The following is a 25,971-nucleotide window of genomic DNA, read 5'->3' as shown; positions in this document are numbered from 1 at the left end:
CTGTGACATGAAACTAGTTTTGTCATAATGAGGTTGATGTGCTCACTCTCACTGAATGCTCTGTACGCTGGTGCAAAAATCCACAGCCGAGTTGTACCCTAAACTCACTGAAGTGCATCTGCCTTTAACAATGCGAGTCTAAGAATAGACTGTTTTTCCTGTGGCTAAGTAAACAATTCTGTGGTAAATCTTTATGCTTTTAGTTTGAGGGGAAAAAAACGAGAAGAGATATTCTCTAAATGAAAACGTCATGCGTGTGTATGCTGCAATTAGGATTTTATAAAGGCAAAGCTTTTGATGATCGTTTGGTTCTAAAAGGATAGCATGATAACCAGTCCCCCTGTTAATCACATACAGGTGTGTGCTTGGGTTGCATATGTGCAATGCATGCTGTGCATGTGTATGTGTGAACCACAAAGTGGATGGCTGAGTTTTCTCGTAAAGGCCAGCACAGATGTTACTTAGGTTGTTTTCCCTTGAACCAGTTGAGGTTTTCTCTAGAAAGTCTCAAAACAAAGGTAGCACAAACTGCAGTCTGGTTTATTTAACCACCAAGGTACTGCTCATATACGACACCAGCCATGCCATTTTGGAGAATCAGACACCACCTTGGGCTGCAAACTTTTGATTTCTGTTTGACAAAAGGAAGTAGCCCCACCATTGCTTTTCTCCACTTTTGCACTCTACACGAAAGGAGGCATTTTTTCACCTCCCCACCAAGCTGAAGCTGGAAAGATAATGAAAGCAAGATAAAATATTGCAAGATTGTAATTATTACAAACAGGGTTAGGGAAATATAACTATTTCTCTAGTATGTTTATATAGTTTTTCACAATGATTTAGCTCTTGAATCAATTTAATATTGTAAGATTATAAATATGATCATACATCTAGTTTGTTGTGATGACTGTAGTTTGATGAGGGATTTGTTCACAGCAAGGTCACCTCTTATCTGGTGTCTTTTTGCCATGAACTCAAACCAGTCGCCAATGAAGAGAAACTTTCTTTCAGTATTATCCTTGTTTAACGCAGATGAACACGGACTCTCTTCTCTGACATTTTTTGTAGCTCTCATGCAATGTTTGACAAATTAAAATGCCAAAAAAAAAAAAAGAGAGAGAAAAAAACATAGGCAAAGTGAGACTGCCCTAGAGGTTGATGTTGAACACATATGGCCGTCCCACATGCCAATCAAATTTTCGTCGGATCCCATTGGTCCTCCCCCAGATATTATCGTTCCATCTACCGCTGCTCCAGTCTGTTGGGCTTTCCGCTGTCCTCATCCGCCACTCAACATAGATCCCCGCAAATTGCTGCTCGGGACATTGTATTTTTCGGTCGCGGTTGCGAAACGTTGACATTTTGTGCCTTTCGCGACAATCGCCGCAACAGCACGGAATCTGGCGAAACATGCAGCGGTCGGTTTCCTCGTTTTAGTTGAAATTGGACACCGCTGATGTCTCAGCGTCCATGTCCTCCCGTAGGCTGTGCTGCGGAGTGATATTCCATTGGAACCGACAATGTGGAGGCTGTTAAAATGTCTACTTGGAAAATGAAATGGTTACAGTTTCTCTAAGAAAAAGGAAACGGAGTAACATAAGAGTTATGATTCGTGCGAAAGCCGTATTTTCAGCTTCGTGACGAAGATAGCAGTGAGACGAAGCGGCAGAGGAGCGGCTCATTTTTTTTTTTTTTTTTTTTTTTTTTTTTTTTTTGTCTTTGCTCATCTTCACCAAGCCCTCAGTCCGGACCACGGGGGGAAGGATCCTATCCCTAACTTTGTTTTTCTCTCTTCGCCAGTCCTTCGTTTCTCCCCGTTGGATGCCACATTACTGATTCCAGGTAAATGCGGTCGAATTTATAAGCAGCACATGCACGTCAAACGGTAGTTGTTTGTCACGTTGTTAGCGCAGTAATAATCAAGTTTTTAGCGCCTCGTTCAAGTTGTACGGAGTGCCACCGCCGGGAAAAGCGGGGTGTTGGATTTTCGTCCCTTCGGCCTCGGCGAGCTTGCAGTGTTATTACTGAGTAATAGTAGCTTGTGTGTGATGGAAAAGACTTCTTTGTTCACTTCAATGGGCTATAACGTTACGGCACATTAGCATATTACCAGACTGAGTTAGCTCCCCCGGGATTTTACTGTCTGTAGCACTAGCATGTACGCGTTATGTATATGAATGTTTGAACGTTAGCCATGTAACGGCTGTTTATTTCTTTATAACATTACGAGCCGGGGCTAAAATGCCGATGTATTTCTCTTCCTGTTAACATTTAATTTCATTAATATAGTCTTTGTCACAGTAAATTGGGCGTAAACCTGTAATTTGTGCAGTTATATTAAATTACATTGTTAAAATAGGGTGGTTTTGCTACAATTTTAACCCCCCGTCAACGGTTTTTACCGTTACCCATAAAAAAAAAAAACAAGCAATTGTACTGTAGCTTTTATTTCACAACCTCATACAATCTTAACCACTTTTTTGGCAATTATTGTAAAACATATGGGCCTTTATTTGTATTTAGTCGCGTTTTGACCACTCAACTGAAACTTTGGTGGCCCGAGTCTTTTGTTTTCTTCGGCGTCTCATTTTGCTGCTCGACGTGAGGCAGCAGGCAACAGGTTTTTTAGGTCCTTTTAAACGTCCCGCAGGATTTTAAACCCACCGTCGAGCCATTAAAACACAGGATGTCGGTCACAGCCTGCCAGGTATGAGCTGTTGTAAAGCTTTTTATGCCGTGAAACTTTTCTCCAAACGCGTAGGCCAAAGGTGGGGGGTGTTCAAGACAAGCAACTTCCATTTGTTAGGAGGGGCCAAGCACTTATCCCCCATTTTGACCTCAGCTCTCTCAGAGGCAGAAATTCTAAGTAGTAGTTTAAGTATTTGCAGTTATCCTTTTTAGATAATAGCACCTTTTTAAAAATTGTGTTTGCTATTAGCTGTTGTAACACTATTTACAATGCGTTTACGTTAGACTCAATCCAGTGTTTGCATCCTTACATGCCTTAAGAATGGGGTACAGCTGGCTTTGTGTTTGTATTAGTAAATATTTGTACCATTTTATCATGGTTTTCCTAGATTTTTAACAAAGTGAAAACAGAATTGCTGTTATTTATATAAAAGTAAAATGATATACAACCGACTGGCCAGTTTATTTGGTACACTAGGGAATACAAATGCTTTCTAATGTAACATCCTGCACCAAAACCCCCTTCATGAGTGTTATAATATTCCGCGTATGGCGGAGGAAAGGTTGCAATTAAACTGCATAACCATTTTGGAGGATGTAGTTTTGTGGTACCATTGAACTGGATTGAATTAAACACAAAGTGTTTCAAAATATTACGAACATGTGTCAGTACAACCAAGGACAACTCAATTGTACTACACAACCCGGCCTCCAACATGAAAACACAGGTAGATCTCTTGCTGTTATTTTAAACAAATGCACAAAACCTAAAGCTAAGATTTAGTGCAAGACTGTTATATTAGATTGCATTTGTTTTCACAACCATATGAGTATATGCCAGTATTCAAAATGATACAGCTTTCCCATTTTCCAGTGTGTTATTATAGACTAAAAAGCAAACACATGCCGTAAAAATGATCAGGTGTTGATTCAGTGCTGAACTCCTTTTGAGGTTATAGTTAGTGGTTACAGTGTATTTAAATTGTGAAAACTTTCCAGATATGTGACTTTCATGTCATTGTTGGTGATAGACATGTGTTCTCTTTTTGAAATAGATTTCAACGTTTGTCTTTTTTTGTTGATTACTGAACAAGATTCAAGACATCAAATGATACTCCAGAAAACATTGCTTGCACTCTTATTGTTTGATTACCTTGTATACATTTACACATGTAATGGAAATCATGTACAGCCACATAGATTTTTAAAACACTACATATTCTGTAAAGCGCCATGTCTCAAAAATAATGATGTTATATCATAAGCTAAGGGAAAAAGCGGCCCTGGCTTGCAGCAGCTGAAAGAAATGTAATGTATATTTGTTTTACAGCACCACTCTCTGAATAAACACCGGATTTAAGTGGTGTTTTTATTGCGACTGATGCTGGTTTGCGCACTTCGCGTAAAAAATCATGCTTTTTTTTAAAGATGTTTTTCCACACATGGCCTGCATTTGCTTTGATACAATCTGGTTTATACATTGCCTATTTTAGAGTCCAGCATGTCATGTTATCACTCTCTAAATTTCTGTGAAAAGAGCTGTTTGAGCAAGTTGGGTTTTGAGGTGGAGGAAGCAGCTTGAGCCCTGGGCCTGTCTAACAACCAGTGCACTGTGGCCTGTGGCTGAACCATGGTCACCCTCGTTAGATGTGGGCAACCAAGGAAACTCTTAGAACTGGTTGAATTCATCATTATTTGGCCAGTGTGCTGCTTGTTACAGGCAAGGATGTGCCAGTTGAATGGTAATTCAGTCTTATGATGTACACGTACTGTAAGCGCTCCAATTTTGCAGCCTGAATAACACTCCCTGAAATGCAGAGTGGTGGTGTAGGTCATGTTTGTGTATCTTCTGCAAATTAACTCAGATTGCTCAGAAGATTTTACTTGGTGATGCAGCTGTAGATTTTGTTTATTGTGTCTAAATTTGCTGACTAAAACAGAAGCCAGATTTTAAATACAACCTCAACCTTCTTCCTCATCAGTTTTTCATTACTAGTTGTGACAATATCTGCCACCAAGATGTCGGACATTGATTTTTTCCTGATATATTAGCAGGTAATGGGAATGATGAACAACGTTGTGAAAATAATACCATAATTGTACAAGTAAACCAGTGATTAACTTTGTGTTGTTAATTGTATGAAGATAAGTAGTGTTTTTATATTTATACCGTATCATTCTACTTAGTTTTGATTAGATATCATGGAAGAGATTAATAGTCCATTTAAAACAGTGTCACATTATCAGAATTGAGGTGCACCATCTTACAAAAAGGCAAAATAAACCCAAAACTCTCGTGACCTCTTTTTGTAGTCGCTTGCTGAGACTGAAAGGGCCAAGTGAACAGCAGCAGAGAATGGCTGCAGTGGAAACGGACAAGGAGCTCAACGACTTGCTGGATTTTAGCGCGGTAAGATTTCTCTGAAGATTTGCTTGAATTTCTCTAGTAAACTTCGTTTTTGCTCCCAGAGTACTTTGACTTTCTTGAATGGTTTTCAAGTAGTTTGAAATATGATTGAATGGCATCTGTGGTTACAGCACAGCACATCAGCCACCTTTTTTTTTTTTATGAGGCTGTTGTTGTTGTTCTGTAACATTCATATTAGTAATCACTCAAAGCAGTTATGCTCAGTTTGCTTCGTGCCCACTGGATAGGATAGGTTGAATTATCACTTAATCTACGTTTGCAGAAATGTGGAGGCTACAAGTAAAAAAAAAAAATTAATCTTAGACTTAATTCCATTGGTTGGTTCACAGTCCAATTCCTCTCATTTCAGATGTTTGAGCCTCCAGTTTCAAATGGTAAGAACCGGCCGACTACGCTCGCCAGCAGTCAGTTTGGAGGTTCAGGTAAGACCCACCAAAATAACTTTTTATAATTTTGCTGTGTTTGCCTTTACTCATTTACTTGGGTTTCTTTTATTAAGATATCAATAAAAACACAAAACACATTTTCTTTTTTCCCCCTCACTTAAAGCTGGTGAGAAATAGTGACCTTATTTTTTTTCCTCACCTTAAAAAAGGCAGTGTGTGGTTTTCTCATGTCTCGCTATTGTTCCTGTTGCCCTCCTTTTCTCATGAATTGGGTTTCAGATTATTGGATAAAACCTCTGGAATGATTGCCATCTTATTTAATGTTATGCAGATCAAGCGTCATCTCTCCCCTACGCTTCCTCATCCTCGCCTTGCAGGTGTCCCTTCCCTCACCTTCTCAGCTGTTGCCATTCAATCACTTAAGGACAAAGGCAGAGGGTGGGGGTTTTGGGAACAGCCCAATTAATCTCCTCTGCTTACTCTGTGAAAAAGTGTATTCCCTCGTCCTGCAATCTCGCACCCTACTTTTCTCCTCCACATAACTCATTTTCACCTGCAGCTATTATCCATCCTAATCATCAGCTTTACAGTCAGTTTTAAGACAAGCATGAAGCTTACTGTCAGCGAACAGTCTCAGAAATACTCAAGATCAGTTTCCATCTTTTTTGTGGTGCTAATGGTGCCTTTATAAAACTGTCATATTCTATACATTTTAAACATGTGTCCACCTCTATTCCTACTGTACCAAATCCACTTGCTCTGCATGAGCCTCCCCCTGACGTCCTTGTATTTCTGGAAGTGCAGTACGTCTTTCAGCTGGCAATAGAAACGAAACAGGATATTCAAGGCTAAGATGAAAGAACAAGGCATTCAGTGGCTGGGTGGGGTACGGGGGGCTCTATTTCATCTATTCACTTGAGGGCCACTTACATGTTCTTTTGTATTGGCAAGGTGTGTGCTTACAAAAGAGAGACCTAGATGTTATCAATCCAACGGCTGCTCGTGGCATCGTTCTTCAGTCACCCAAAATGCATTCAGTGAAATTCAACAATCTTCCTTTTATAGTTTTAAATTTGGACTTTACTCCTTTACACAGAAGAATACAAATTTTGCCGTCTACATCTTCTTCTGTCCATTCATACACTCAGTATATTCTAAGTGTATTTGTTCATACTTTAGCAGAATAAGGATCAGTGGTACATGTGGAGAGGGAAGTAAATTTGCATACAGGCATATTAGTAATAATATGAAATGTTAATTTCCATCTCAGTCTATTTTGTGAAGTTGGATGTAGCTTAGTATCAGGACTGGAAGAAGAGGGGAGAGTTTTCCAAACTTCTAAAATATGCCTAACAAAACCTTTTAAAAGGTTTCTGTTAAACAGCTTCAGACCCATCAGCTCTGACACAGTATTAGTCAACCTGTGCTGTAGGAATAAACTCTGCTGGGCTTAGATTGTAGATGATTTATCAAGAAATAACTAAATTATTTGTCCTTTTGCGTTTTAGTCTCAAGCCTTGTCCGCTGTAGCCATTTGCTCATCGACCGTCTCTTTTTAGATGACAGTTGGTTGTTGGTGGACGTTTCAGGCTCCGGTTGCCTTGGTAACGCTCTTGTATATTTCCCACCCCAAATGTTTCTGAGTGAAAGAAGCAGAACATAAAGTGACATTATGGACTGCCAAGAACTAGCTCTTCTTGCCATAACCGCTCTCTATTTGAAAGGAAATACTGTTAACAACGCTGCTGCTCCATCTGGGTTCACCTGACTTTCCAAGTCCGCAATCAGCACCGTGAATTTGGTGCTAGGAACCGAAGTCATAAATATTTTTCCTAGCAGTAAATGTTTAGGGAAATCTGTGTTTGTGTCATATGTCAGTCACCTGTATCAGTTGCTCCCATTGGTTGCTGCCTCAATTGCTTCACATCAGAGTTGATATTTGTTCAGCTTGGTACCTGCCTACTATGTGTCAACAAAAGCTTTTTCATCTGTCATCACTAAAACTAAATGAATTGCTTTAAAATTCCATCTGTTCTTTTTTTTGCCACATCGCTGTCTGTCCTTTCCTGTGTGAAAATAAAGAAAGTCAATTCTCTAAAATATTAAACCATTCCTCCTAGCACAGGGCTGTACTGTTGTCCTCAGTCAAGTAAACCTGCTACATATACAGGTAGTACGGTGGTTTAAGGAATAATTTAAGATGAAAACGCATATGATCTTGCAGTTCATATTGGTCTATACGCAGTGAAGCTGGTAATGAAATCCTCACTGTTTTTCTTGAAGATATGCAGTCATATGATTCCTTCTAAAGAACCAGACTTGGTCAAAGTGTGCCTTTTCGTGGAGCAGCTGCTACATGTTTTCCGTATAGAGTCAGTTAGATGCCTTTTTCCCAGTATGGTTGAGGTTTTGGGTATGTGGAGATTTAACATGTGTGGCTGTGGGGAGCCCTCCCTTTGAGAGCCTTCAGTGATGATGATATGTTCGCTCTGGTCTTATGTCTCTTCAGTCCCTTTCACTACACATTTTTCAGTGCACTTTCATTTTTTGGTACATGGAAACTGAAAATCCTAACATGTATTTTTAACCTTTGGTATGGGTAGAAATGCAGAAGGGGAGGAGGTAAAATAATTTGCATGAAATGTTTTCAAACAGATGTGTTAGGGAATTTTAGAAGCTAAAGGATGTTGAGGTAGATTTGCTTTTTAAAGCCGTCATAGAGAGGGAGAATTTCAAATGTTATCCAAGCTGTGCTATGTTAGTGAGTTAGGGTCACATGTTGTTGGCTTTGAGAAGTCTCTGGTGACTCACAGGTTAAAACAGCCAGACCCGTGTTATTGTACATTGTTCAGTATTTCATTAACAGTGTTGACTCTCTTGAGATTTTATCTGACATCATGCTTTGTGTCTGTGTGACTCACTTTGCCAAGGGAAGGAAGAAGTTGTGTAGACAAACAACACAATCGGTTATAGGTGCCCGGGGCAGCGTTCCTGTAAAAACGAAGACATGTCTGCAAGTTTGGTCAATGTATGTGCCTGGGTTTTGCTCATGAAGCTTATGACTCAGGCTGGCTGTCTGTTTCCAGTATCTCTTCCTGTGTAATTATAGACTAGCCATGCTTAAAGGGGCGTTGCATGCTGGGAGGAGAAGTGCATTGGTGTTCTCCAGAGAATTTGTCTGATGTTACTCACCCTTCTCTTTATTTTCTCGTTCCACTTGTGGTAGTCTGTCTGAATCGTGCCTACTCATGGTTTTCTCGTCATTGTGGCCTTTCTCATTGTGTTAATGAAATTTTGTTCTGTAAAAAGAGCCTTGGAGTTAATCAAGTTTGTTTCATTTCTTTTTAGAAATGTATTTCGGTGTTGTGTAGTTCACTTGTCTTGACAGCCATTGATATGATCTTCCTCACGCTCAAAGTTTTCATCATATTTTGAGTGGTTTTCTGTATCACATTTCAGTCACACCTTTTCCTCAAATAAAGCTGCGATTGGACCGATCCAAATAAGTGTGGTTTGTAAATTAGTGCTATTGCACTGTTTTAAAGAATACGGTGTGCACGCTGTCAGTGAGATGCCTCTCAGTGACGCATTCAGTTGTTTGCTCATTTGGTTGTATTTACGGTTGTAAAGGAAGCTGCACTCAGCCCATTTTGAACGGTATGTTTTGAACAGGCTGATGATGATTCTTACTGTAACAGCAGTGTCATCTGCGTAACACCACATTATGAACTGCACACAGATCCTGGGACAGAAGCAAAAACTATGGAAATGGATGCAAATAGTATGAAGGAGTAATACGGTGAAAAACAATGTAATGCATTAAAAAGAACATGGGTCTGAATGCTAGTCAGAAACAAGGAACTTGTGTTAAAGTCATAGTCTGTGGTCAGTTACAGATTTAAATATGTTCATGAATGTAATTTTACAAACGGCAAGGACACATATTAGTCTATCCACATGAAATTCCTCAGTTATCACACACGCACAACTCAAGGAGACAAAGATGATGGAAATCAGCAGATGACTAGGCAGCCTGTTTTTTTTATATCTGTTTCTGTTGAACTGCAGCTACGTGGATTTTAGGCCCTTTCAGACAGTGTGTCCTTCTTTCTATTGTTTTAATTCTGTGGTTAAAGCCACAGTTAATTTGTGTTTCATTTGTGTGTTTATTTCTTTAGTATCAGTTATTTAGAGAGTATGTTTGACTTAATATACAGTAGTAAGTTATTCAGGAAGACCTCTAATATTTTGTCTACTTTCTCTTTTACCATTAAAATATATCCATATGTTAATCCTCCCTTTATTTTTCCACGTTATCCTTAGATTCCATTATATTTGTTCACAAAATCATAGGAAACATCTGTCACACAGTGAAAAAGGGGTTGTGGAGTATGTTTTATGAAAGGTGTACCCAATTGTGATCAATGAAATGGACCCATTTAAATTAGATTTTTGTATTTTAAGCTCCTTGAATATTCGAAATGAAATTAACTTTTTTTTTATCTTGTTAGTTTACATGCACTTGATATGCACAAAAGCGTAATGAAGCATTAAATACAAAATCTTGAACTGAGGCCTTTTCTCGTCTGGAGCTCGGGTACTGATGACTTACAGCAGATACAAGTGTTTCATGCATTTTCTTTATCATCTTTGATTGACATGGAGAGTGACAGTCAACCATAGAGAGGCTATAAGACATTGTCTACTTCATCTCTTATTCTGCTGGTGTCGCGCGTATAGATCACTGTTGTCACGGCAATCTAGCAGCTCTCAGCGCTGTGGACCCATCATTCTGTTCTACTGCTGATCCTGTCATGATTCTAGCCCGCCTCCACCCCCATCCCCTCTCCCCCCTTCGTTTTTTAATTAGACAACAAAACAAAAATATGAATATTCATAGAGCCGAGCTTCATTAATATGCACAATTATGCAAATCAGCATGCAATTAAGCTTCAGCTTTCCCCCAGAGATGCTGTTTTGCAGTACGAGAGGAGATTGAGAGAAAGGGGACGGGCAAGAATTTCTGCTTCACCAATCCTTGAAATCACACATTCACCTATTTGAAAGCTGCAGTACTCTGGCCAGGGATAACGCGTGTCAGCTACGTCAGATTGAGACCTGAGTCTGTGTTAAGGCAAACTTGTAGTCCAAATGTGAGAGAATAGATGGGCTATGAATGACTGTTGCCATGGAAAATGTAAAGGAGTAGAGTGGGAGAATGAAGAATGTCGAGGGTGATTCTGGGAGCCTCATACTGGGTGTTAATTATTCAAACTTCCTACAGCTCATATCCACGCTATGTGACAGCACTGTCACTATGCTGTCTCTCTGAGCTGTGAAGTGAAGCTCTTCAATGGATGTTACTTTGAGCAGCCTGAAAAACCTGTATTAAAGCAGGTCACCGTTCTCTCAAGTTAGATATTTCCTGCAAAGCCAAGGCATAAATCTGTGTTAAGAATGTGTTGTCATTTAGTGGTTAATAGAAATTACTCACTTCTTTGTCTTCCAGGTATAGATGAGAGGAGCGGGTCCGGTCCCTGGGGACCAGGAGAACAGAACAGTCCATCTTTCAACCAGGGAAGGGTACGGTTTATTCTAACTTTCTACATTAAAACCAGACCTGCAGATGTCGTGCTGTTGAACAGATGTCATGTTGTTGCTGTTGAACAATATGTGCACCTTTCACACACAGTGTCTGACATACTAGTATGAAAAAGTATTCTACACTTGACGTTGTTCCACGGATCCCTTAGGTTCATACAGCTGAGATTTTAGGTGTGCACTAGAAAATAGTCATTATACAGTTTAGTGATGATTGTCTATAAAGAGGGAGCTATGATTTATCACCATCTTATCAATACTTGGTTTGTATGTCACCGGGTAATGTTAGTTCACTTGTTTGCTCAAGAATCTTTTATGTTCCAGTCAAGATTCATACTAATTTAACTAACATGCAGCCAAATTGCCTGTTATTGCTATTGCTATTTGGAAAATTTTTCAAAACCATTTTAATTACCATATATTTTAGTGTAATAAAGGCATTGGCGGGCCAAAGCCAGCCATGTTTCTTCCTAAATGTCTAGGAGGTACAATTCCAGGAAAAACTTTATAGGACTGACATTATAGATGGGACCTTTATTTTCACAACTTATATAAAAACAAATGAACAACTTATGTTGTATAGTCATATTGTTATCGACTGGCTACAAATCTGAAGAATCCCATTGTTAAGTCTTTCTCACAGCTTAATTGTGGCACTCAGTTTATTTCCAAATGTAGTGTAAATTGTAACGTAATTTTCCAAAAATCTGGAAAAGAAAATAAAAACGAATATATTCTAGTCATGTGCCAGTAAACCAGTACAGAAGAATATAGCATAATGAGATAAAAAAAAAAAAAAAAGATGCCACTAAAATCTCAGTGGAATGCCATATGGTAAACTTGGTGGAATTTTTTATTTATGCTTATGTATTTATTTCAGGAATGCTCCTCTTAGTTGTCAGCTATGTGATATTTTTGCCTCCTGCCATTCTTTGTCTCCACAGTGGAGCAATTGATGCTAATCTATATACGGTTTCCTTTGCACTTCAGATTTCTTTTCAGCCAAGCCTAGAGAATTTTTTTTTTACAGTGTTTTGTACATTTTGTTAATTTTTTCACAAGTATTTTTACGTTTATTTGATAATTCCTATATAAACTGTTTGATGGAAACCAATGAATGAGAAAAATGCCCCTCCATCCATATTTGAAATGTCATTTTCCTATAGTAAACACATTTTTCCATATAAACCACATGCAAAGTAAGAATAACTTGTGTTTGTGATTTATAGGTTTCTATATTGCTCTACTAGTGCTACTATAGTAAATCTAGCTACTGAAGAATTCCACTCTTTCATCCCAAAACAGCTGTTCTTAAAACTAGGTCTGGCACAGGGCCTCATGTCCAAGTTAGATAATCGCTATTGGTCCACTCACATGAACACTGAAGAGTTTATTTTCTTACATAGTTGCTTTGATGTTTATTTATTTGATTATATTTATGTCCCTGCGGATTATGCTTTCTTTCCCTCAGAGTTACGCAGAAGAACGTCTTTACAGTGAGCAAGAGGGCATGCCTTCTGCCCCCATGTATGGATCAGGGATTGTAGGTAAGACATGCTTAAATTGAACCAAGCTGTTGAAGCATAGACACCACAACTTTCACATCAGCTTTTTTACAAACCAAAGAGAATCGGGGAAATTTGGGGCCAGTGTTGCTAATAACAGGACGTAATGATAGAGGAACGTACTGGCTGAAGTACACAAGTTTATATCAATGGACTGTGTGACTGAATCAGAACAATGAAATGTTTGTTTGGGAGAGCAGCCATTCATAGGTTAAACACTAATGTACCAGTTTAGGGGAAACCACATTTATGGAAGAAGGGAGTAGGGTAATCAGGGAGGATGTGGAGGAGGGGTTTGTTTGTGTGTTCAGTGTGGGAGGGGTTGGGGGTATAAAGGGCACCCATGCACAAACAAGGCTCTCCCTTGGGATTACAGTGGCCTATAGCTCTCCTCTGTTTAACTGTCAGGGGAGGGGGCTGAAGTTGGGCACTAATGCCCCTGAACCATTTATAATGGGTCAATTTGTTGTGTTTTTGCTGTCCACAGCCATAAATACCACACATCATCCTATATACTCACATAACAGATGGGAGGCACCCAGTGGAGAATGACCAGATCGTGATTTAATATTGGCATAAAAGCCCAGTTTTCATGGTGATAACCTGATTTTACAATGTATTTCTTTCTCCTAACAGGGAAGGCTGAACGAGGACCATACTCATCATTTGGATCACAGGTAAAATGTTAAACTTAACCTTTTGACATGCATGTAAAAATGACAAATTTACTTATTTCACGTTGTGCAGAATTCAGACGAACAAATGGCTAAAAGCATCCAACCTGTGTCAACATATAAATGATTCATTTTATGAATTTTATAAGTTTTCAGTACGTATTTAGGTCGCTATACAGAATTTAATAAACAGGAATTATTAATGTGGGATGTGATTCATATTTGATCTTGTAGTTACCCCGGAAAACAATTCATTTGCCCCATACAAGCCTTAATGTTGAGCTCTGTATGTTTTGTTGCTGCGTCATACCTTTTCTTGGTCATTTTTTTTGTTTCTTGACCAATCTTATAATTTAATTGTTTTACTTTTAACAATCCGTTTTTGAGCGTGTGGTTCATTTTTTCCCTTTGAACATTTCTGTAGCCGGGCTTTATGCCCAGTGAGATGCCCATGCCCAGTCCTGATGCCCTCTCCCCATCTGGCGTGAAGTCCAACTCCCAGTTTTATGCCTCCTATGAGGGGAGCAACCCTCGCAGGAGACCCTCACAGGACCCTGTTGGTAAGATTACAAATCATTCTTTCAGTCACAATGTGGAAAAGTAATAAGATAAATCTGTCGTCACACATTTTGCCTCACGCAGTTTCCTTTGTTCTGATTTATATTTAAGTTTGTGCCATCAGTTCTCCTGTGGTTTTAAAAAGTCTCACTTCTTCTTTTTAAGAGAAAGGGAAAACACTGAGTTCTCAGTGAGAATAGCCATTTAATATCGTCTGCCTGATTATCTTTTGATTAGGCATTAATGAGCAGTCACAAAGACAGATGGATACATTCTTTGAGTAGAACTTCAGAAGAATCTCTTTGCTGATAATTGTAAAGCTGATGTAAGTTATTTTTTTTAATGTAAGCAGGCTTACATGGTTTCCTTCTGTGTCCCTCCCTGCAGAATCACAGCCAAAAAAGATCAGGAAGGTGCCCCCTGGCCTGCCCTCCTCTGTGAGTACTAACATCCAGAAATGCTTCACCTCCGTAATGTGTCTCAGGCCTTGCATTCAGGCCAAGGGAGCCCATGTTTTTATGTTTTACACCCCTCTTCACATTCCATTTGGCATCTGAAGCCTCTCCCTGGCTCGCAGAGCAGTATAATAGTTGCAATACATACACTTCCAACTCGTACAGCTGTGCATCTGCAACACCAAAGTAAAAAAAAAAAAAAAAAAGCTACAGGGGGAAAAAGCCACTCATTCACCCAGTCACTCATTTGCAGTATGTATTTATAGTGTGTTGTATTTGTGGGCCTTTTACTTTATGGCCACATTTCTTCCCCTCTGCCAAGAATCCTCGTTAGATCCCTAAAGAGAAGTCATACTGGGGTTTGATGGTTCCTACTCCTCCTCATTTTTTTCCCTCCCACTCTCACTCTCTGGGCACCTTATTTCCGTATTTTTTTCTACCCCCCCTCCCCACCCTCATCCCCACTACCTCACACCACCTCCCTCTCTTTCCCCCTCCACCACCATGAACAACAGCCCCCCCTCCCTCCTTTCTCTCTCTCTCCCTCCCCCATCCCTCTATCCCAGCTGCCAGTGGAGTTGGCTGCCGGCCAGGATTCGGCAGATGGTTCAGTAATTAGGAGTGCATCTCTCCGTTCCCTCTTCTCTTCTCCACTCTTTTTCCTCTCCTTTTTCTCAGTTTGATCAAATTACAGAAGAAAACTTTAGTCCATTTGGATTTGACTTCTTCAGACACAGTTTGATTCTTGATTTCCATCTAGAATAGTATTGACTGAGAAAGATGTGGTGGTTCAGAACAGTATTTTTTTTGTACCTATTCTAACATATACCAAGTGTAACTGCAGCTCCTATTATATGGTCACATCTTACTTTGTTAGAGTGATTGAATTATGTATCCGTTAACCATTCTCAGCATGTTAATATGTAAAATTCTCACTGAAATGTTAGACACTAAAAGCCCACAGCACATCGAAACTGTTCTCTGCTTGAATCTGCAGAAATGTTGCAATAGTCTGTTTATTCAGTTACGTAGTAAAATCGGATTGTAAATATAGATTCCAGCTTGGGAAGAAACCCATCATTTTAAGAGATGTGTTTAATCACGTATGTTCTGTTGTTGGTTTAAAAATTCTAGTCAGCCAGACCTAGATACTACTTATAAAATATATATTTGGTCACCCACCGAGCTAAGCTCAAAGGATCCAAGGAAAAGTTCCATGTAAAGGCACAACATGGCATTCATGCAACATTTTGATTCATTGTATAGGAAACTGACTTGTGTAGTTTTATCAGACTCTGTGCAGAGTATTTTGAGTCATGTTTTTGTCTTTTTTGTGTAGGTTTATGTATCACCCTCAGGAGAGGATTTTCACCGGGACAATGCTGGTTACTCAGCCTCAAAGGCAGGAAACGTCTACTCACAGTTCTACATGCAAGGTCAGTTGAAACAAGATTTCCCTTCAGGCTCTCCCCTTGTTTATTGTGTTGAGTTGTTAAGTTCGGTCCGACCAAGGCAATTTAGTTAAATCCTTGTCTATGTAAGGATGAATCACACCTCATGGATTTCCAGGTGAACCGTAGTTGCTGTAGTTGCATGTTAAGTGAGCACCCTGGGATGGCGGGGACTTGAATGGTGCATCATGGCTGAATGAAGTCATCACAGTAATGTGACATGTCTCATATGTGGCCTTCATTGTCCTCTCATCTCCTGTGGCTGGTTATCCCCCGCTCTTCTTGCTTCCCCCCTCCTCTGCTGGATGTCCCCTGACAGAAGGCCTCCACCCGCCCTCCGATCCATGGGGCTCTGCCGGGTCGATGGTTCAGCCTGGTTATTCTGCCATGCTGGGCAACTCTCCTCATCTGAGCCAGCATGGTCCCTTCACTGCCATCAACCCCCAAGACAGACTGGTGAGCTCTGCCTTCACACTTAAGATTTCTTGACAACATCAACACACATTCGACCAATGCATCACCGAAGCCTTTTGTCAAGTTCTCAATTCAAATTATTTGTTGTCTTTGCTTCCAAGAAACGGCAGCCACTGCCCCTCTCCCCCCAAAACTACCCCCTGCATGGCAGTGAAGTGAACGGGGCTCATCCTGCTGGCTTCCACTCTGGTTCTAACAGCTTTGGTGTCCCCAGCCACACACCCCCCATGACTGGCTCTGAAACCATTATGGGTAAATCCTTCTTCCCGATTTGTGCTGAATATGTTTCCTTCCAACGTTGTTACATAGCTGAACTCTAACTGAAATTCTTCATTTTCCTTTTGTCAAGCTAATCGAGCCCCTGTACCTGGCAGTTCGGGTGAGATTGGAAAAGCACTGGCATCTGTAAGTAGTAATAAAATACTGTACATATTATTCTGTATACGATTGTCATTATGTAGCATGAAGAATATAGATGAATAGGTTGCATGTTAATTTAAAAAAAAAAAATTAAATAAAAAAAATTCTGTGTCCAGATCTATCCCTCAGACACAAACAGCAACACTTTCCCTCCGTCCCCTTCCACTCCGTCTGGCTCTCCTCAGGCTGTATCAGGTGAGTGAATAGCTGTAGTCATTTTTTCCTGAGGCCTCAAGGTCAGCTGGCCATTTAGTGTTTAATGTTGTTTGTTCAACCCACAGTCTTTCCTGTGTTTTTCTGTGGACGGGCGATAAAATCTTTGAAAAATCTATTGTTTTCAGTCTGACTCAGCCTAGCTGGGAGTGACAGTGTAGCTCCATCTATTGGGTTAATAGTGGAAGTAATACATAACATTATAATTCTATATTTCTGTGTGTTGAGGGATCTTTCTTGTGTGTTAACTACATCCTGATGAGTACACTGCCTTGCATTTATCTTCCCATCTGTTGGACTCAGGTGATGTGGAGTTCCCAACTACCAATCTAATTAGATACATTGACAGGTGTAACAGAAATCCTTTTTCTATGATTGAAGGTTTTTTTTTTCCCCTGGGTCAATGAGTTCACTCAAAACTTTTTCTTGTGCTGGCACTGTACAAACATAGTACCGAGATAAGTTTGGCATGCAAGACTATCTTGACATTTAGGTCATCTGATTTGGCTGCAACTTAGTCGTAAGAAGTGTGTCACCTATTCTCCTAAAGGGTACTAAACGTTGCTTTTATGTCCGTGTTTCTATTGAAACGTCTGTCATTGTTTCATTGTCTTCATTAAACCTTGCAGCAATTTTTAAAATCAGCACAAACAATGATATTTTTCTCTGGGCTTGCTGTAAATATAGTGATATGCATCCACACACTTAACCTTCACTTGATCTTTCACACACACACACGCACACACGCGCACGCCCCCCCCCCCCCCCCCCCCCACACACACACACACACACCACCCAAATATAACTTATGAGAGAGGAAGGGAAAATACAGTAAAAATAAAAAGAGGGTGGAGTCACTTCCCTATTTGAGTCCACGTGTGAGCTCATCACACACTTACTACGTCAAATACTGCCACCACAAGACTGGAGGATTACCACAGTGATGAAACTGTTGGACTGTGAAATATTTTTCTTCACAAATGTGTCTGTATCTTCTTCATTTGATTCATGTCCCCATGTAGTTTGTATGAAACAATAGTTTCTCATGTTAACAATGTCAAATCAGTCTTTTATCTAGTGCTTTATGTTCATACACTGAGCTTTGAAAAGATTTTAAGCATGTGTGAAATTATGTAAATATTTTTCAAAAGCCATGCTGTGAATCTGTTAATATGTTACAGAGATCAGTAAACCAAATCAGTGTATGACGTGACCACCTTCTAAAACGGTTCCAGTTCTCATCACAAACAGATTTTTGATATATTTTACTGGCAGGTTGAGGTGTCTTGGAGAATTTGCCAAAGTTGGATTTAGGCTGTCTCTCCTGGTTATCCCAGATTGACTTGATGATGTTGACGTCAAGGCTCTGCAGGTGCTAAACCGTCTGCTCCAGGACTCTTTGTTCTTCTTTTGGCTGAAGATGATTCTTTATGACTCTTGTTTAGGGTCATTTTCATCCTGTATAATGAGTTTGGTAAAGATCAAGCCAAATTTTCTGCTCTGTCCACAGAATGCCTGTAGACACTCACTCTAGTAGCACTCATCAGCTGTTGTGCAAACAGACTGCTTTCTGTTTGAGCCAAATAATACATTATTTTAACTTATAAGTCCAGAGCACGATTGTGTAACAGGCTTTTTTTGCCATAGCTTTTTGGCTTCTTTAAAGACTACTGCTGACCAGACTTCTCCAAACTGTAGATGAGTGTAACTGGGTCCCATAGGAGATGGCCGTTCTGCATTTCCTGTCATTTGATTTAAAAGAGAATTCAGCTTAAGTGGGTTGTGTGCGACAGCCTTTGTCTGACCTTTGTCTGAGTATTCAGACCTCAACCATGCCTGTTTATTTATTCTTCCAGAGCATAGCACGGATACATCTACAAACATTTGTCTGTTGAAAAATATCTGCCTGTCAGAGACTAATACAGGGCGACCATCTTGTGTCTTGGATTAGGGTTATGTGTGTCTGTTCACTCTGCTGTGCTGTAAAATCTTTACGTCAAACTGTCATTTCTTGTAAAACCTCAGCCTCACCAGCTGCTTTTGTTTAAGAGAATGACATTAGTTAACCTACAGTACATTTTATGGTGTCAGTCATTAGCATGTCAGATACAGTAACCTCAGTTGCTTCAATCATTTCTGTTAGTGAGTTAGAAATAAAAAGCTGACCATTTGCTTTCCCTGGCTAATCCAGTACAAATTTTCTGGCAAATTTTCGGACTAAATCTTGGGATCCTCCTCCTTTTGTCAAGGCTCTGCCTCCCAGTGGAATCGGTCTTCTGGCCAGGCTACACCGTCACCTAACTTTGAGGGTGGAATTCAGTCTTTGGTGAGTCAGTTTGTCTAATTTTTTTATGTGAAAGATCAGAGAGCTACACTCATTTATCCATCACCTTGTTCATCATTCATTGTTCTTTGCTCTTTGTTGCAGAGTAAAATGGAGGACCGTCTGGAAGAAGCCATCAATGTTCTCCAGCGTCACGCCAGTGGACATGGGGGGCCAGGACTTGCTGAAATGCACAATCTACTCTCTTCTGGCTTGGGATTACCGTCGGCCTTCAACAGTGCAGCACTTGGACTGGCCAGTCGTATGTCTGGACTGGTGAGCTTTATGGATAAGCCTTGCACAAAATACTGATCTTTCATGTAAAAGTAAAAGTAAACCGCACGACTGGTATTACCTGTTTTGCTGCAGTTGTATCAATTCTATTACAAACTTGTTCTCCTAAAGGTGTCCGGTCACCATGAGGACTCCGTTGGTCTGCCCTCTAGTGGAGGACTTTTGCATCATGGGCCGGCGTCAGGCTCTCAGCCTGAAGGCTTTTCAGGTGACGTTGTGTTCATGTTAATTCTTTATTTTGCGTATCTAAAAGAATGTTAATACTTTGTCACCATGAGACTTTTTTTGTGTTCTATAAAATGTAATAAATGCAATAAAATTTGTTTATGAACTCTGTATATAGGCCAGCCTGGTAACGCAAGTCGCTCCAGTGGTGCTGCTATCAAACGAGAGGACAAGGAGGACGATGAGAACTGCTCCCTTACAGACAAGTCAGAAGACGAGAGAAAAGACCTGAAGGCCCACCTTCGAACAAGGTTTCCAAAATCTTTTTTTAATATTACATGTACTAATGCGTAAGAGTTCATTAAATGTCATCCTGAACTGTAATCGGTATCTGTATCAGGAAATTATTTGTTAGACATTACCATTGAATGCCATGGATATTTTGTATATTGCAGCTTATTTTAAGCTTTTTTAACACTTGAATGTTCCTAAAAGCAATTAGTGATTTTACATAATTTCAAAATCTCCTTTTATTGAAATATTAAACGACTCCTTGTCTGTTAAGTAGGAATAATTGGAATGAAGCTGTTACATCTCTGTTTTTAAAAGTACTTTGTTAAATTAAAGTAAAAGTGGAAATGCAGGATTATAGACAATTATATCACCTGATTGTCTTCTTGCCAGGACAAAGACTTACCTAGGAAGCAGTTACTTTTTAGTAATGTATTGCTTAAATTTAACAATTCTTCAGATGTGGTAGAAATGCTGCAGATTCAGTTCCTGTGTGAGATCCAAGGGTTGGTTTGTGCAAAAAAGCGAAGCTACTTGCAACTGGCTTTCGCTCTAATTAGTCTGGGTTGTTGTTATCGTTAGAAGATTGGGGCATACTGTGCATACAACAAGTGAACTGTACCCATACTGTTGTTTCCTTCCCTCCTCATCTTCACTAGTCTGGATGATGAGGAAGACGATGAAGATCTACCAGTGGAGATTAAGGTTGAGCGGGAGAAAGTGCGGAGGATGGCGAACAACGCCCGTGAACGTCTACGTGTTCGGGACATCAACGAGGCTTTTAAGGAGCTGGGCCGCATGGTTCAGCTCCATATGAGCAATGAGAAACCACAAACCAAATTGATCATACTGCAACAGGCCGTTAACGTTATACTCAACCTGGAGCAGCAAGTCCGAGGTCAGTGGGTGTCCAGGGAGGAAGGAAGTGGAGGGGAAGGGCCTCTTTACAAAGTAAAACTCCCACACAGTTTACAGCTTCTGTCATGTCCTACTATTCAGATCATTAAATACTTGTGGATGATATGACTTAACTGTGGTACTTCTTTGTAGTCCACTTACATTGGTAAATCAACTTTACCTGTGTAATATGGGTGATTTTACTTCGTGGAGTCTGTCTTAAAATGGTGAAGGACATGGGATTAAGAAGTTAATCTGTGTGGCTGTTTTAAGATATGCCCATTCTCCAGTTCATCTTAAAACATCTGGTAACACATACAGGACTGCTATTTGTTCTAAAGCGCTACATGTTGCCTCACTTACAACTAGCTGCCTGTTTCCACTGTGAAAATGCCTACATGTCTGTCAGCCTCACCTTTGGACTCGATTAACACCTTTATTTGCCTTTCTCGCTGTTCGCTCATTATTCTTTTATTATACTATAAAACCATTTTAATTTCAAATGCCTCATTTCAGTGTCCGTATTATAACCTTCTACTCATAGCATATTTTTTTGCATAAAAGCAGAGCTTCCTGTTATCCTCTGTGTATTCACCTGCCTTCGTCTGTGTAGCGGTGTCTTCGTGCTGCATGTTCCAGCCTTTTAAGCCTTCAAATTTGCAGTCCTGTATCAAGCAGTCCATTTCACCATTCAATCCCCCCGTCCTCTTTCGTTTTCCTTTTACAGATTACAACAGCGACCTACTCTTCCTGACATTCAGATAAATACATCCGCTACTGATGTATTTAATGTGAAGCCTCCAGTCTCTCCTGTGTTTTCTCTGTGCCTTTTTCTGTGTTTCTGCATTTGGCAGAGGGTGTTGCTTCCTCTCTTTCTCTCTCCCTCTCTCTCTCTCTCTCACCTTCTGTCTCACTTGTCGTAACTTCTCTCATTCTGCTAGACAGTCACTGTATCCCCTCAACTTCCATCCTGGACCCAAATGACCAATGAAAATATCTTGGTTGGTTGTTTAGACTTAATGTTTTAGTCCTGGTCATGCTGGTTGCTTCAGCATTGGGCTTCCTCAGCCCAGACCATTTTAAATTTGACTAGATGAGAATGCACACTCCTGCGCTTATTCTCCTGCGACACAGCCCCGCTCCACTGAGATCCTCTTAATCGATTGAAGTTTGCGTCAACACTGATGTATTTAAAATATCAGATATTTTCCAAAGAACAAGGATTCTGACTGGAAAATGTGAGAACCTGAGAGCAATATTATTGGTTTGAACCAGTGTAACTGCAGCTTTTAGTGAGAACATCCAGCCTAGGTTCAGTTAGGGTTGTGATTTGGGTTTGTTAACCAGCCCCTCCAACCCCCGCTTCTCCTCCTGGCTACAGCCTTGTCTCTGTGACTGATGAGAACCTGACCGCTGAGGAGAAGGAGCAGAGGGAGCGAGAGCGCCGCCTTGCTAACAACGCTAGGGAGAGAGTGCGAGTTCGTGACATTAATGAAGCCTTCAGAGAGCTGGGCAGAATGTGTCAGGTCCACCTGCAGAGCGACAAGGCCCAGACCAAGCTTGTCATCCTGCAACAGGCCGTCCAGGTCATACTAGGCCTGGAGAAGCAGGTGCGAGGTAGGTCAGCAAATACAAGAAGGTCTGATTCAACAGCCAGCCGACTGGTAACCTGGACAAAGGTTACCAGTCATTTACGCATAGGAAACTCTCTTCCGTTCCTATTGACTTTGTAGCATCCATTCTGGCTTTCTATTTGCCTTTATCACATAAGAAAAAGGAGAACAGGAGGAAGTATATCCCTGCTTTACTGCCAAACACCTGCAGCTGTCACTCCGCTTTTCATTCTCCTGTCTTGCTTCTCCTTTTTCTTGTTTTAGTCCTCTTCAACAGCCTAACCTCTTGTATGTTCATAACTCACAAACCCTTTTTGGATTCATTTTGTCACATTTTTGTTGTTTTTAATATCTCACTTTTATGTTTTTTTCAAAGAGCGTAATTTGAACCCAAAGGCAGCCTGCCTTAAGAGGAGAGAGGAGGAGAAAGTGTCGGGCGTGGACCCCCAGATGCAGCTTGGTGGGGGTCACCCCGCTCTAGGAGGCGATGGACACAACCCTGTGAGCCATATGTAATTCTCAGGTCAGTCTACAGAATCTGTGCAGCAGGGTTTATGATTCCTGGAGGATAATGTGATCAGCATTGTTTTAATCTTATTTTATGGAAGGATATTAATTACTTCTTTTCCTTCTTTCTCCAGTTCCTGTTGATTGTACAGCCCTTAGAACACGTGGCCTTAATCTATCATTGTCATGCATCTCAGTGTGTGTCAATCAACTTTTGGAAAACACGCGCGCACACACACCTCATTACTGACAAAGCAGGTGGCCACATTCCTGACGATGAATACAACAAGCACACTGATACAAAAAGAGAAGAAAGATTTATTGATCAGTACCTTGAAAGGAGGACGCTGGTCTGCAGACGTTGGGAATTGGACATAAGGAACTTCTTATGATAATGTTTTTGTAAGACATTTTAAAAAATTGCTTTACATGTTGGGAGCAAAACTTGTTTGGATCAAATAACACTTTTGGATCAATTGCTCATGTGGGCAAAGGTAGGATTTGTATCGTTGGATTATTATTGGCATTCCCATCAGAAAAGGAGGTCTTACATTCTTCAAGACGGAGGATTGATATTATGATTGAACAAACCCTGTTTAATCATGTCTGAAACAGGCCTAATACATAGTGTTTGGTTAATAACAACCATCATATGATGACTGAAGTACAGAGGTAAGGTTTGGAGACATTCAGCCATTGTCTGGGCAGGCAGACAGCTGACTCCTCTTTTTGAAATGCTGGTAATTCAGGCTGTATTTCTCACATTTATTTCAGTGGCTGAGTTGGTGCCACGGTCACTGACTCACATATGTAGTGGGTTAGTTTTTGCTTCTTTGTAATCGTGGATCTCAGTCTTACCTCTCAAAGTCCTGTACATCTGTTATTGTCACTGCCATGCAAGTGGAATGGAAAGACTGCCGGAGAGAGACCCACCACGGACACAGACACGTGACTCAATCCAGGATCCACAGTGATTTTGAAATCAAATGCACACACTGACATCCCGACCCTTCCTCTGGGAGGCTGTCGTCCGGCTCAGTCGCTCTGAGTCTCAGCCGTGTGGTCAGTGACTCAAATACAACCAGATCCAATCATACATAAAGACGCTGTTACAGCACAGTGAACTTAATTCATGTAAGTCTCAGAACAATTTGTATTGAAGTAAATGACTTTACTATCAGACAGAAATAACAGAGTATTGAAAGGGATCACGAGTGTTAACTGCTACCTTTTGGAGAATTTACTCTTTTGCCATTGACTGACTTGTTTTGGTTGCTCTGTGTTGAGCGTTTGGTGTTTTTGTTGATCCCCCCCACCCCCACCCTTTGGAACAATTTTGGAGCCTGTTATAAGGATCTTCCTTTTGTAGAATGGATTTATCATTGCTTTTTTATTTTGTTTTTTACTTTGTAAGATAGTTGTAAGAGTTTTGTTCTTGTTTCTTTTTGTTTACATTGTTTAAATGTAAGACGATTCAGTTTAGATTCCAGGAACAAAGTGAGGTGTTTTATTTGGTGCCAGGTGCTCAAAAATGTTAAAAATGACTAAATTCTCTGGCTGTAACATCACATGTTGTGATATTGGTCTTTTTGAAAGTCATCGCTGTTTCAACACAAACCTGTCGGGCCAATTATAATTGGATTGTTCTGGTGATAGTGACAGTTTTTCTTACATGAGTTGAATGAAATTAAATGTTTTTTTTTCTTTAGCACACCCCCCTCTCCTTTCCCTAATGTCCAGCTACAATGAGCTGGTTGATTACTTTGAGGAAGAGGCAGGAGGGGTGGTCTGCACAATCTGCAACATAATTCACTGTTTCATTATGACGTGAAGCATAAACTGAATCAACAAGGGTGGCCTTAGTCACTTTCCTGACTTTGGGAGTTTTGATAATGGTTACTTACCAGTGCCTGAATACTTCTTTGCTACATGGTGGATGATGTTGCATTTAAGGAATTCTAGGTTGTACCTTTTATAATACAGATGTGTAAAAGCATATATACGTCAGTAACATCTGTCAGTGTCTCAGAAAATGAAGAATTACACTCTGTGACGCCGACCGCTTCAGTGTGTGTCATGAGATGTAAGTTGACTAATAACAACGTTGATGCTGAAAACTACTTAAAATCTTTTATTTTCTGATTTTGTTCAATATAATTTTGTTCCATGCGCATCGCTACGTATGTACAGCTGTATGATATGTCCTTATCAGCTTCATCGTCATCAGCTGATATCGATATGTAACAGTATTTATCATTTAATCGCAAATGTTGCCCAGTGGACTGGCCCCTAATATCATATTCTCTACTCCAGGTTTTCCCCAGGAAAAAAAAAAAAAAAGGTCTCTCACTCTCTCTGATATGGAAAATTTCAACTGAAGACTTTTATTTCTGAACATGAAAGATATTGTGCAGTAACCTTGTATCAAAACATGCACCTGAAAGTTTTTGTTCTGTCCTCCATGACAGGCGATCTATCTCTCTGTCTTCACACATGTTTGGGGACAACATCTATGTAGGCTATGTCCTCAAAGTGCCTCCAGTTTCCTATTTTTTATATATAAAGTAGATATCAAGAACTGTTGTGTATATAACAGTAATGTAGCAATAAATGTGCCATTTTTAATAACAAACCTGCCTTTTGTAGTGTATTTCTTTCACAGGATGAAATGAGGATCTACACAAATGTCCCCTTCAAATGTGTTAAAACATGTATAAAATGGTAGTGTGTGTGTGATATGATTTCTCCTTTTACAAATGAATTACCCGCTTTGATGTTCTTAAGATTGACACCTTTCCCTCAATCTATAAAGATGTCTTTTTATTTCTGTTATTTAATTCCAGGATACAAGATGTCTCCTACATTGTGAGGAAGCCCAATCTCAAAGTTTATTCAGTTTAGTCCACAAATGGTTTCCTGACTAAATCCCAAATCCTGCTTCAGATTTTACGTGTTCAAACAAACTTGA

At 40.1% G+C, this 25,971-nt stretch overlaps 1 protein-coding gene across 1 annotated transcript; it reads left to right on the top strand.

The window, feature by feature from the left end:
* Positions 1–1,235: 1,235 nt before the first annotated feature.
* On the top strand, positions 1,236–24,712 carry tcf3a (transcription factor 3a). Its single transcript, XM_084546253.1, has 20 exons — positions 1,236–1,842; positions 5,002–5,098; positions 5,466–5,538; positions 11,012–11,085; positions 12,575–12,650; positions 13,305–13,345; positions 13,767–13,902; positions 14,288–14,337; positions 15,695–15,791; positions 16,126–16,262; positions 16,382–16,532; positions 16,630–16,685; positions 16,817–16,895; positions 19,163–19,239; positions 19,342–19,512; positions 19,642–19,738; positions 19,874–20,006; positions 20,646–20,884; positions 22,873–23,019; positions 23,138–24,712. The coding sequence occupies exons 2-19, from the start codon at positions 5,045–5,047 to the stop codon at positions 23,010–23,012; spliced, it is 1,881 nt and encodes a 626-aa protein (XP_084402379.1). The 5' UTR covers positions 1,236–1,842; positions 5,002–5,044; the 3' UTR covers positions 23,013–23,019; positions 23,138–24,712.
* The last annotated feature ends 1,259 nt before the right edge of the window (positions 24,713–25,971 follow it).

Source organism: Chelon labrosus, assembly GCF_963514085.1.
Source record: "Chelon labrosus genome assembly, chromosome: 6".
Classification (NCBI taxonomy): Eukaryota; Metazoa; Chordata; class Actinopteri; order Mugiliformes; family Mugilidae; genus Chelon; species Chelon labrosus.
This window is presented reverse-complemented; position numbering and strand designations above follow the sequence as displayed.

Coding starts and splice junctions, on each gene's coding strand:
- tcf3a (XM_084546253.1), top strand. CDS start 5,045: ATGGCTGCAGTGGAAACGGACAAGGAGCTCAACGACTTGCTGGATTTT. Junction 13,903..14,287: donor ACCCTCACAGGACCCTGTTG/GTAAGATTACAA, acceptor CCCTCCCTGCAG/AATCACAGCCAAAAAAGATC. Junction 15,792..16,125: donor CTCACAGTTCTACATGCAAG/GTCAGTTGAAAC, acceptor GTCCCCTGACAG/AAGGCCTCCACCCGCCCTCC.